The sequence below is a fragment of the Phacochoerus africanus genome, chromosome 15 (assembly GCF_016906955.1).
Source record: "Phacochoerus africanus isolate WHEZ1 chromosome 15, ROS_Pafr_v1, whole genome shotgun sequence".
Taxonomy (NCBI): domain Eukaryota; kingdom Metazoa; phylum Chordata; class Mammalia; order Artiodactyla; family Suidae; genus Phacochoerus; species Phacochoerus africanus.
The window spans coordinates 41,129,732-41,142,117 of record NC_062558.1 but is presented as its reverse complement, the minus strand read 5'-3'; the positions used below and the strand labels follow the sequence as shown (position 1 = coordinate 41,142,117).

The 12,386-nt window shown below is 46.8% G+C and overlaps 2 protein-coding genes across 18 annotated transcripts in view; one reads left to right on the top strand and one right to left on the bottom strand.

Annotated features, from left to right (window-relative positions):
- Positions 1 to 1,367, bottom strand: part of GIT2 (GIT ArfGAP 2) — a 55,590-nt gene extending 54,223 nt beyond the window's left edge. For 6 of the 13 annotated variants that reach the window (XM_047760096.1, XM_047760099.1, XM_047760102.1 and 3 more), the window contains exon 1: positions 1,168 to 1,364. In XM_047760096.1, the coding sequence (XP_047616052.1) occupies positions 1,168 to 1,219 (52 nt within the window). In that variant the 5' untranslated portion in view covers positions 1,220 to 1,364. Of the gene's footprint in view, positions 1 to 1,167 lie in introns of all 13 variants that reach the window. The other 7 variants (XM_047760098.1, XM_047760100.1, XM_047760097.1 and 4 more) reach the window with 3 other exon arrangements.
- A 120-nt stretch (positions 1,368 to 1,487) lies between these two features.
- ANKRD13A (ankyrin repeat domain 13A) overlaps positions 1,488 to 12,386 on the top strand; it is a 41,110-nt gene continuing 30,211 nt past the window's right edge. For 2 of the 5 annotated variants that reach the window (XM_047760113.1, XM_047760112.1), the window contains exon 1: positions 6,674 to 6,998. In XM_047760113.1, the coding sequence (XP_047616069.1) occupies positions 6,903 to 6,998 (96 nt within the window). In that variant the 5' untranslated portion in view covers positions 6,674 to 6,902. Of the gene's footprint in view, positions 1,585 to 6,673; positions 6,999 to 9,657; positions 9,778 to 12,386 lie in introns of those variants that run through there. The other 3 variants (XM_047760111.1, XM_047760114.1, XM_047760110.1) reach the window with 3 other exon arrangements.

Here is a 12,386-nt window from a genome sequence, read left to right as displayed (position 1 = left end):
AAAATCAGTCTCCACTTCCATCTGACAAGACGAAGTTTGGAACAGTCGCAAAAACACTGGTGCGCAATGGTTTCATTAAGATTGTTTACTGGATGCTGTGGTGCCATTTTACCTTTTGAATTACTTCAAATTCAAAGCAGAAAAATACAAGCACTGAGAACAGTACAGAGACCTGTCAACTCAGTTCCAACTGCTAAGATGAAAACTACACATGGGAGGTTTAGTTTTGGCCTTTTCAGTGCTGCCATATGCCTATACTGCCTAAATGCCCAAATGGGTCTACTTGTCAGTGATGTGGTGTGTGTTGGTTTTGTAGGCTGTAATTAATGCATGATTTAGAAATTCAACTATAGTTTTAAGGGACTGTAAAGGTTTTGTACACAACAGGGGAAAAAAATTTAAATGAGATGATGCTAAGAATATTCACTGAATCTTCCCTACCGCTAAGCACCATACTCCCCATTATCCCCATCGGAAAAATGAGGAAATGAAGACTCGGCCAAATGAAGTCACAAGCCCAAGGTCACCCAGAGGGAACATCTAGTTTGAACTCAGACCGTTCAGATCTCAGAACCTGAGCCAAGCATTGCCTCCCAAGTGCAGGTTGCGTTTGCAAGACCCCGACATCCTGGAGACTCTCTGGCGTGGAGCGGGAGTCAGGATGCCAGAAATGGGGAAATCGTCCATGGGGGTCCTCTGGCGAGTCTCAGTGGAGGGAAGGGGTGAGCGTCGCCCACTACCAGCAGGGCGCCTCCGGGGACGGGGGTCTTGGGTGACTGTGGGAAGGGGGTGGTAACACCTGCAGTCTCTGGGGGCCGCAGCCGGGAAGACGCTCGCATTTTACTTCTGTAATTGGCCTTCCTGTGGATTGCCCAAGCCCCTTCCTGTTAGGAAAGCGGCTCCGACCCCACCGCCTCCCCGGACGGCCTGGGACAGAGTGAACGAAAGGGAAAGGAGGGGCGGGAGGGCGGCGGCCCCCAGCCCGCCCGGCTCTGACAGGCCAGGGGCAGGTTCTGCCCCAAGACCGCCCCCCTTCCTCCTCGTCGCGACCCCAGGCATGGGATGCAGAGGTCGACTGCTGGGACCCGCCCGGCTCGAAGGGCGGCCCCGGGGCAGGGGTCCTGGCCAGGAGAGCTGAGGGGAGCGGGCCCGGCTGGTGAGACTCACCTGGCCCGCTGCAGTCAGCGCACACTTCGCTGCTCCGGAGCCGCTTCGACATGGCTCCCGCCTCCCACCTGCCGGGAACCTGGGGCCCCGAGACAGCGAAGGCGGCGGCGGCGGCGGCGGAGGCGCTTCCGCTCTAACGGGTCCCAGCGGCGGCGCTGGCGGCAGCGCCTCTCCCTGAGCGCCTCGCAGCCGCGGCCCAGCACGCACGCGCGGGGAGGCACCCTTTGGCAATAGGCAGATCATGTGACCGGAAAGGGCACGCTGCCCTGTCGCCATATTGAGTGAGGGCAAGGATCTTCCGTCCTGCTTTCAAGTTTTCTGTAATTTGTCTCCCTCTCCAGAAGAGATTCGCTTCTTCCCAGCACAGATTAATACCAAATCTAGTAACCAGAAGTCTGCAGCTGCAACCTGCCTGAGGTAATCAGTAGTCATTTCGCATAACTTTGGCCAAGTTCACTTATTTATTCGTTCCTTTATTCAGCAAATTACACACAGTGTTCCAAGCAGTGAAGGAAGAGTAGTGAGCCAAGAGGACAAAATTTCCTGTCTTTATGGAGCTAACATTCAATTGTGCTAGATCTACAATAAGTAAAATAAGGGTATATTATGTGTTTCCTTATGCTGCAGTTTTAATATCATCTGCTAGAGGAAGATAATGTGTATCTACCGCTAGCCTTCAATTTTCTTTTGTATGGCTTGCACCTAAAAATGATTTTCATAGTTTTATTTTTTTGTTTTTGTTGTGTTTTGGCATGTGGACGTTTCAGGGCCGGGATGGAACTGGAGCCGTAGCAATAATCGAGCCACAGCAGTGACAACTCAGAGTCCTTAATTGCTAGGCCATCAACTCTTAATTTTTGCTTGTTTAGTTGTTTTTTAGGCCATTTGGAGGTTCCCAGGTTAGGGGTAAATTGGAGCTACAGCTGTCAGCCTACACCACAGCCATAGCAATGCAGGATCCCAGCTGCACCTGTGACCTACCCACCAGCCCACAGCAACACCAGATCCGGGACCCACTAAGCGAGGCCGGAGATCAGACCTGCATCCTCAGGTTTACTGGTTGGATTCCTTTCCACTGCACGACACAGGGAACTCCTAATTTTTACATTTTTGAAGGATTGTAAAGAGAAAGGAGAAGAGGGAAAGGATGAATATTTAACAAAACTCATATATGAAACGTATAGCTAAATATTTACTGTCTGGCTAAGAACAAATGGAATAATTCACAGAAGAGTGTGGTATGCTTGCCTCAGAGTGAACCCTCATTAATAGTAGCCTCTTGAAGTTCCCATCGTGGCGCAATGGTTAACGAATCCGACTAGGAACCATGAGGTTGCAGGTTCAGTCCCTGCCCTTGCTCAGTGGGTTCACAATCCGGCGTTGCCGTGAGCTGTGGTGTAGGTTGCAGACTTGGCTCGGATCCCGTGTTGCTGTGGCTCTGGCGTAGGCTGGAGGCTACAGCTCCGATCTGACCCCTAGCCTGGGAACCTCCATATGCCGCGAGAGCGGCCCAAGAAATGGCAAAAAGACAAAAAAAAAGTAGCCTCTATTATTATTGGAATTTGATATTACTATTATTTCTTAATCACAATTTTGAGGATAGGATAGATAACCTAATATACAGGATGGTATGAGATAAACGCAATGAAGTGAGTTTAATCAGTGTGATAGAGAGCAGAGGTGTGACCCTAATGCTGATGAATATCTTGTGTATTATATGTAAACCCAACTATGATCTCCATTCAGCAAATGTTCAATGCCTATCATGGGCCAGGTATTTGTTTTACTTTGTTTTTTTTATTTATTTATTTTTATTTATTTATTTTTGCCTTTTTCTAGGGCCCCACCCGCAGCATATGGAGGTTCCCAGGCTAGGGATCTAATCAGAGCTGTAGCTGCCAGCCTACATAGCACCTCGGGATCTGAGCCAAGTTTGTGACCTACACCGCAGCTCAAGGCAATGCCAGATTTTTTTTTTTTTTGTCTTTTTGTGTTTTCTAGGGCCGCTCCTGTGGCATTTGGAGGTTCCCAGGCTAGGAGTCTAATCGGAGACGTAGCCGCCAGCCTATACCAGAGCTATAGCAACACGGGATCCAAGCTGGGTCTTCGACCTACACCACAGCTCACAGCAACGCCGGATCGTGAACCCACTGAGCAAGGGCAGGGACTGAACCTGCAACCTCATGGTTCCTAGTCGGATTCGTTAACCACTGAGCCACATCGGGAACTCCCGGACCAGGTATTGTTTTGACTTTAGGTACTCTGGTGAACAGCCATTGTGAAGTTCTCCAACTAATGAATTAAGAGAGATTAGATAAGCATGAGACAATGACGAGAAAGATTAAATTGCATAAATCTTCTTAAAGGTTAGGAAGTCCTGAAGGAGATGTCAAAAGCATGGGTCTTTGTTTCATTTTTCCATTTTTATAAATGAGTGGTGTGTGCATTAACATATATTTCCCACACATTCCATAGCTAAAGCCTCTGGATGCCATCCTGATGCTTCTACATCCTGTTTTGCTTCATGTATTCTCAAATCTTCTGGACTCAACACGTGTGGAGAATGGATTAAGCCTGAATTCTTGAACAGCTGTTGTTGTAGGCATCTGAAAAGCTGGCTATTCACAAGCAGGGAAGGCAGAGGATGCTTTCAGAATACATTAAATAACTTTGCCTAGCTATATGATCTAGTAGACAGCTGTGCAGAAAGTTCAGGCTGGTGAGCAGATGTAAGTTTACTTGGTTCTTCATTGAATCAAGGAGCTACGGAAGTTCCCATCATGGCACAGTGGAAATGAGTCTGATCAGGAACCATGAGGTTGTGGGTTCGATCCCTGGCCTCGCCCGGTGGGTTAAGGATCTGGCATTGCCGTGAGCTGTGGTGTAAGTCGAAGATGCGGCTTAGATCCTGTATTGCTGTGGCTGTGGTGTAGGCCAGCAGCTGTAGCTCTGATTTGACCCCTGGCCTGGGAACTTACATTTGCCATGGGTACAGCCCTAAAAAAAAAGAGAGGCAAGACTATACAATGAAGAAAAGACAGTCTCTTCAATAAATGATGCTAGGAGGAATTCCCACTGTGTTGCAGTGGGCTAAAGATCTGGCATTGTCACTGCAGTGGCTTGGGTCTCTTCTTGGTGCAAGTTCGATCCCTGGCTCAGGAGCTTCCACATGCTGAGGGTGCAGCCGGGAAAAAAAAAAAAAAAAAAGAGTGGTGCTAGGAAAACTGGACAGCTACATGTAAAATAATAAAATTAGAACATTCTCTAACGCCATCTACAAAAATAAACTGGGAATTACCTTGTAGTACGGCGGAGTGAGTATCTGGCATTGTCACTGCAGCAGCTCCAGTTGCTGCTGTGGTGTGAGTTTGATCCCTGGTCAGGGAACTTCCACATGCTGTGGGCATGGCAAACACACACCCACACACACACAAAACAAAAAACACAAAATGGATTAAAGACCTAAATGTAAGATGTAAGACCAGATAGTATGAAACTCCTAGAGGAAAAATAGGCAGAACACTCCGACATAAATCGCAGCAACATTTTTTTGGATCTGTCTCCTAAAGTAAAGGAAATGAAAGCAAAAATGAACAAATGGGACCTACTTAAACTGAAAAGCTTTTGCACAGTAAAGGAAACAATCAACAGAATGAAAAGACAATCTACTGAACAGGAGACATATTTGCAAAAGATATGACTGATAGGGAATTAATATTCAACATGTATAAACATCTCATACAACTGAACATCAAAAAGACCAAACTGATTAAAAAATGGGCAGAACTGAATAGACATTTTTCTAAAGAGGAAATGCAGATGGCCAACAGGCACATGAAAAGATGCTTAGCTTTGTTAATCATCAGGGAAATGCATATCAAAACCATAATGAGATATCACCTCCCACCTGCCAAAATGATTCTCATCAAAAAGAACACAAATAACAAATGGTGAGCATGTGGAGAAGAGGGAACCCTGTACACTGTTGGTGGGAATGTAAATTAGTGTAGCCCCTGTAGAAAACAGTACAGAGCTTTCTCAAAAACTAAAAATAGAACCACCAGGAGTTCCCATCATGGATCAGCAGAAATGAATCTGACTAGTACCCATGAGGACACAGGTTTCATCCCTGGCATCCTTCAGTTTGTTAAGGATCTGGCGTTGCCGTGGCCGTGGTGTAGGTCACAGAGCAGCTCAGATCTTGCATTACTGTGGCTGTGGTGTAGGCCAGCAGCTGCAGCTCCAATTCAACCCCTAGCCTGAGAACTTCCATATGCTGGGCATGCGGCCCTAAAAAGCAAAACAAACAAACAAAAAACCCCCCAAAATAAAAATAAAACTATCATATGACCAAAAACACTTATTTGAAAAGATGCATGCACCTCAATGTTTATGGCTGCATTACTTACTATTGCTGAGATATGGCAGCACAACCTAAGTGTCCATCAACAGATGAATGGACAAAGATGTCACACACACACACACACACACACACACACACACACACACACACAATGGAATACTACTCAATCATACAAAAGAATAAAATTTTGCTATTCGCAGCAACCTAGATGGACATGGAGGGCATTATGCTAAGTGAGATAAATCAGAGGCAAACACTATAATATCACATATGTGGAATCTAAAAAATACAACAGATTAGTAAATATAACAAAAAAGAAACAGTCTCAGATATATTGAACAAACTAATGGCTGGTGGGGGGAAAAGGGGGCTGTATTAATACAAGGGTGAGGGAGTGAGAGACCCAAACTGTTGGGTGTCAGATAGGCTCAAGGTTGTATGGTACATCACAGGGAATATAGCCAATATTTAGTAATAACTATAAATTGAAAGTAACTTTTAAAATTGTATAAAAATAAAAATGAAAGTTTAAAATGAAATTCGAAAGAATTGGAGCTACCAGAAAAGCAAAAAAAAACAAAAAAAATTATGTTCAAAATGTGCCAACGTTGAGAAATCCTGAGAACCATCCCCCTATTATGCAACTAGTCGATGCCACTTCTCCAGAATTTATAATACCCCTGCTGAAAATTATTTGGTGTTGCCCGCTTCCAAAATGGCTCCGGACCAATAGTGGAAGTATCTGCCCAGGTCCAAAAAGGCTGCAAGAGAGTCAGTAGCTGGAATGGTTTAGTCCAGAAGCCTGTTGTCACCCCCTGCCCGCAGAGCGGATGGAAGAGGCCCAGTTGTGGGCCGAACCATAAGCGAGAGCTGGAGCAGGGGGAAAGGGGCTGATGAAGGGTAGAATGAATTTTTCGTGTCAAGATCTCGGGCTAAAGGCGAGAATTTTAGGTCCTTTTTGGGCATTAAACTGTGCTTCCCAGTGTAAAGTTGGAGGTGGATGGGATTGGGCAAGCCCCGACCCGGTTGGCTGGCCTAGCCTCCCCCCACTGCGGCGCGCGGTGGTTCGCTCCCTGCACTTCCCTGTTTGGGGCAGTTCGGCCCGCAGAAGTCGGTTCGGGAGCTGTCAGCGCGGGCGGGAGCGTGGCGGGGCGCGGGGTGGGCGCGGCCGACCCCGTCCCCGACCCGGCCCGCTACCCGCGACGTCCCGCGCGCCCGCACTGGGCCAGCTAGGCCGCCCGGCTGCGTACGCGCCCCTTGCTCACTCGCTTGGTTCTCTCGGGAGCCGGCCGTCGGGCGGCGGGCCCCGGAGACCCCGCCGGGGCTGAGGCTAGGCAAGCGACGGTGAGGGCCCGGGTGCGACCTCCTCGCCATGTCTTCGGCCCACGACGCCAGCCGCCACTTCCCCTTGCATCTCCTGGTCTGGAACAACGACTACCGGCAGCTGGAGAAGGAGCTGCGGGGCCAGGTGAGGGGCGAGGCGGGGGTCCGCCCCCGGCGAGAGAAGGGGGAAGTAGGGGGTCAGATCGCCTCTCAGAGCCCATCTCTTGCCCTCTGCCTTCGGGGCCCCGCAGACCCCTTCCATTCTGCTGTCGTTGGACAATAATAATAATAACAGGACGTGTGTTGAGCGCTTAACGTGTGCCAGGCCCTGTGTCGATGGTTTTATATACATTATCTCTCTTAGCCTTTCCAACAACACTAGGAGGTAAGTACAACCCTTTCATTTGACAGAGAAGGAAACTGAGGCTCCCAGAGTTGATGTGCCTCGAACAAGGTCGCTCACCTAATACATGCCAAGTCGAGATTTTAACTCTGGCCTCTGACGCTGGTGTGCACCGTCCTAACCAATTAGGCCTGCCTCTCCCCAGAATGTATGAGCAACACACACCTCTCACCTCACCCATCCTCTTTGTAAGGAAGGGTTGGTTGGGTTCGGAGTCCAGATTCTGACACACCCTGTGACCTTGGACAAGGTATTTTCCCCTGCTCTGGCCCACGTCCACTTATTTGTAGATGCCATGTGGGCACACCTGATACTTGACTATTGATAGGTTCCGGGCGAGGTCCAGGAATCAGCATTTTAACAAACTCCTAAGGGAGGCTGACATACACAAAAGTTTGAGAATCATTGGTACAGAGCATCCTTAAAAATTACTTCCTGTTCTAAAGTGCTTTGATTCCTAGTCTTTTATTTATTGCCGTCTTTATGTACAGTGGTTCTCTGTTAGAGGTGATTTCATCCCCTATCTCTGGTAATTCGTGGAGATATTTTTGGTTGTTACAAGTGGGGAGTGGGTGCTGCTGGAATCTAGTGAGTAGTAGAAGCCCATCTTGCTGCTCAATATCCTAAAATGCACAGGTGCTTAAGAAGCTCCCCTCCCCAACTAAGATTTATCTGTCCTGAAATGTCAGTAGCATTTTGCTTCAGAAACCTGCCTTGGGAGATCCCATCATGGCTCAGTGGAAATGAATCAGACTAGGAACTGTGAGGTTTTGGGTTCGCTCTCTGGCCTTGCTCAGTGGGTTAAGGATCCAGCGTTGCTGTGAGCTGTGGTGTAGGTCGCAGACACGGCTTGGATTTGGTGTTGCTGTGGCTGTGGTGTAGGCCGGCAGCTGTAGCTCCAATTAGACCCCTAGCCTGGGAACCTCCAAATGCTGAAGGTGCAGCCCCGAAAAGCAAAAAAAAAAAAAAAAAAAAAAGAAAGAAAGAAAAGAAACCCCCCTCAAAGGCATCCCAGCAATTCTGGGAGGTATTGGTACCCTCAAGTTACAAACTAACAGGCTTAGCAGTTAGGATAAGGATTTGTAACTATTTGGTATCATTGTTCTGGTTGACTTCATGTTATCCAGTGTGCTTAAGTTCTGGTTTTTGAATGGCTCAAATTTGTTGCTATAATTGGCAAGAAATTGTGAGGGAAAGGAGCTTTGATTTTCTTAGGGTTGGCAAAAATTGAGCAAGGTCTACTGCTAAGCTTACTTTTGTATGTACCTGGCCATCTTTCTTTGAAGTCTGTTGAGCACCCACTGGAATTTGAAAGTTGCTTTTTTTTCATTTAAATTCTCTGTCCAGACAGAATAAACTTTTGTTGTAAGAGTCACTGCTCTTAATTAGATCATGCCCCCAGAGTAAATGATTCACCGTTAGGCATCCCAGCATACCTGATGATTTAATTCCCTTTCTCTTGCTAGACATGGCTCAGAGGGAATCCTTCATCATTTTGCTCTCGGCTTTAAGTCTCCTCTTGGACACTTTAAAAATGACCAGATAGTCTTGTTTTTAGGTCTGCTGCATTTTGCATCTGCACTTCCTCAGTAGCAGGGCTGGCCAGCTTCTTGCGAAATATTGAGATAAAGTACAAGCAAAGTCACAAAACATAAATCCGAGTTTCATCGTCATTGTTTTTTTTTGTTTGTTTGTTTGTTTTCACTTTTGGCTGCCCTGTGGCATATGGAGTTCCCAGGCCAGGGATCAGATCTGAGCCGTAGTTGTGACCTAAGCCACAGCTGTGGCTATGCCGGATCCCTAACCCACTGTGCTGCGCAGGAGATCGAACCTGCGACCCACTGCTCCCAGGACACCACTGATCCTCTTGTGCTATGATGGGAACTCCCATCATCATATTCAATACTGATATCTGAAAACATCAGGCTTTCTGTTCATTGGAGTTAAGGTAAAGAGTTTAAATGAGGTACAGTCTTTATGGGAAAACTTGTTTGTAGTTCCTATGTGGCTCAGCAGGTTAAGGATCTGGTGTTGTCACTTCTGGGGCTCAGGTCGCTGCTGTGGTGTAGGTTGCACCCCTGGCCTGGAATGAAAAGAAAAAAAAAAAACTTGTTTGATAAGAACAAAGTCTTGGTTTATAATCTAAAACGTGGTATGGTTGAATTATCTCTTTTCCCTGCAAGCTGTGATAGAATGTCCATTGAATATTCTCTGTGCCTCTTACCTGGAAAAATGTTAAGGACATTTGAGAGTAGAGAATTGTAATTTTATGGCAGGTTGTCCTGGAGTAAATTGATCATTAATACCTTTGACTGTCAGGGAGGTCAATAACGAATATTCAGCTTTGCTAATAATTTGGTTTTGACTTTGTTACTGGTTATCACTGTAAATCATTCCACAGGGTCCTGTTTTCTCTGGGGAAGGGATAGTTGAAGTGTACTCATAAGAACATTTTGACCATGGAAGCTTGACTGTCATGACCATACAATCCGATTTCAATCCTGAAATTTGGCCTTTGAAGGTATGGAGATGGGGCCGGCTTCATGGGTGTGTGACCTGGGCATTTGCACAGGGCTCTGTGCTCGGAAGCGGCTTTTGCTTGGTTTAATGCTCTGTGTTATCGTCTTGAAATTTGAAAAATTTTTTGTGTAAGGAGCATTGCATTTTGATTTTTTTTCTGGGTCCTGCAAATTCTGTAACTGGTTCAGGGTCAAGAAGTTGATAATTGATAGCATTAAAGTACAAAGCAGGGAATATTTGTCGCTTTCCTATTTATTGAGACTATTAATTAAAAAACAGCTGCCTGCTCCTGTGGCTTGGAGGCGGTTAGGTTAATGGCCAGTACAAATGCTGATGAAATCGTGAGCTTGGGAGCTTCATTTACCCTTGCTGAATTGTTTCACTTGTCAAAACGGGGAGAGTAACACTGGATGCTTATCGTTTTGCCAGGCACTATACTGAAATATTTTGTTTGCAGTTTCAGACTTAACTTGCATCACAATTCCTTGGGGTGAGTGCAACTGTGATCCCCATTTTACAGATAAGGAAACAGAGGTGGAGAGCTTCAGTCACGTGCTTACCCAGTGGTCAAACCAGGATGTCAAGTCGCAGTTCTGCTTTAATCCTGTATTCTTAACGCTTCCACTTTACTTCTTACAGTAAAAGTGCCTCCATTTCAGGATTCTGGAGAATAAGGCCGAGAACTGATTGGGAAGCGCAGGCACATAGTAAATGGAAGTGGTACATTTACCACAGTTGCTGCTGTTATTATTATAATCATCCTGGGAATGTAGACTCTTTTATGTATGTTCCAGTTTTTCTACAAAGAACACTTATTGGTTGCATAATTAAAACCACCCCAGCAGTAGAACTAGCTGTTTCACTTAAGGCTTTGTTTGCCAGTGAGTTTCTGCTGTCCCTTCCTTCATTCCTTCTATCCCACAAGTGAGACTCGAAGCAGGCACACTGGTAGCTGTAAGAATCTCATTTTGTTCTAGGCACAGCAGCACAGACAGAATCAGATGAAGAGGCTAAGCACATGTTTCTGCACGTGTGTGAGTCAGCCCCAGTCCCACCGTCTTGCTAATCGCTGCAGTCCTGCAGTTCACTGCTTGTGTGACTTTGCCAACAATGAGATTATTTCAAGCTTTCAACATTTACTCAGCAGAGGCACTTTATTAAGTGTTTCTTAACCCATCAGCTCTACTGTCTTTAATATTTAGTGGGGCCTAGAAGTTGGTTGGTGCAGTCGAAATGATTTGTGTTATGGTTATGTCATTTGTCACTTAGCCAGAGAGGTCTGTTCGACACTTTGGCCTTCCTACTGATGCTGGGAGAGTGAATGAAAATTTAAGGGGACAAAGGCAAAGTCTGTCAGGGCACCTTAGCCAGGGGACGGAAACCCTGAGACTGAGTGGGGTGAAGGTGGCAGATGAGGCCTGACTCCAGGGTCAGCTCTGGGTTAGGAGCCAGCAGGTGAAAGCACAAAATCTGGGCAAGAAGGGACGGATGTTCTAGGCAGCAGCAGTGCTGGGAACCCGACAGGGAGCCACCCTGGGGTTCTCATCCAAGCCTAGGGAAGGCTGCGTGAGGCCACTGGGCACACATTCAAGCCAGTGCTGCTCAGCTGGAGGCCTGCCAGGAGCCAGAGCCTTGCATCCAAGGTAAAGAGGCTGGAGCTTATTCTCAGGTGTGCCTCCCCAGCCCTCATGGGCTCAGGCTCCCCATAGGGACCAGGCCTGTAGGTACCCGCACCCCTCCACCCTGACTTACCGTGAGAAAACTAGCTCAGGAATGAGGGCAGTTGATTCTCTTGAGAGAGTAGAGGGCAGCTAGCAGCCTCTTGCCCATGGTCCCCCCAGGAGGTGATAATTTCTGAAGCTCTTGCTGCATGCTCAGGACTGAGGCTTAGAGGGGTTGAGTAACTCACCTGAGGCTAATAAGGGACCCAGGACAGCAGACTGGCAATAAGAAAAGTGGGTGGGCCTAAATTAGCCCACAGGGAGATGTGCAGAAGTCTCATTCCTTTTCTTCCTTCGGGTCACTACGATGGTTTAAGAGCTGTGGGCTTTTTTTTTTTTTTTTTTTTTTTTTTTTTTTTGCCGCACCTTCAGCATGTGGAGGTTCCCAGGCTAGGGGTCAAATTGGAGCTGCAGCTGCAGGCCTAGCCACAGCCACAGCAACACCAGATCCAAGCCACGTCTGTGATCTACACCACAGCTCTGGGCAACGCCGGATCTTAACCCACTGAGCGAGGCCAGGGATCAAACCCAAGCTCTCATGGATGCTAGTCTTGTTCACAACGTGCTGAGCCACAATGGGAACTCAGAGCCGTAGGCATTTTTAACAGCTTGTCACTGAATAAACTTAAAAGGAAAGGTCAATGATCAGTTTCAAAAGTGAATTCCAGTTAAGTTCTGAAAGCTCTTGCTCTCTAAACTATGTCATTAGTTGAGACCCTAAACTCCACTATTAACCATACAGAAATTTGAACAGTTGCCTTTTAGGGAGAAAGTGACAGCTTATATGAAACTATGTAGTGTAGGTGTATGATAATAGGTGCTAACTCTTCTAAGTGCTTACTATGGGGTTAGGCATTGTGCCTTTGCCCTTGTAAGAACTTTACAAGGT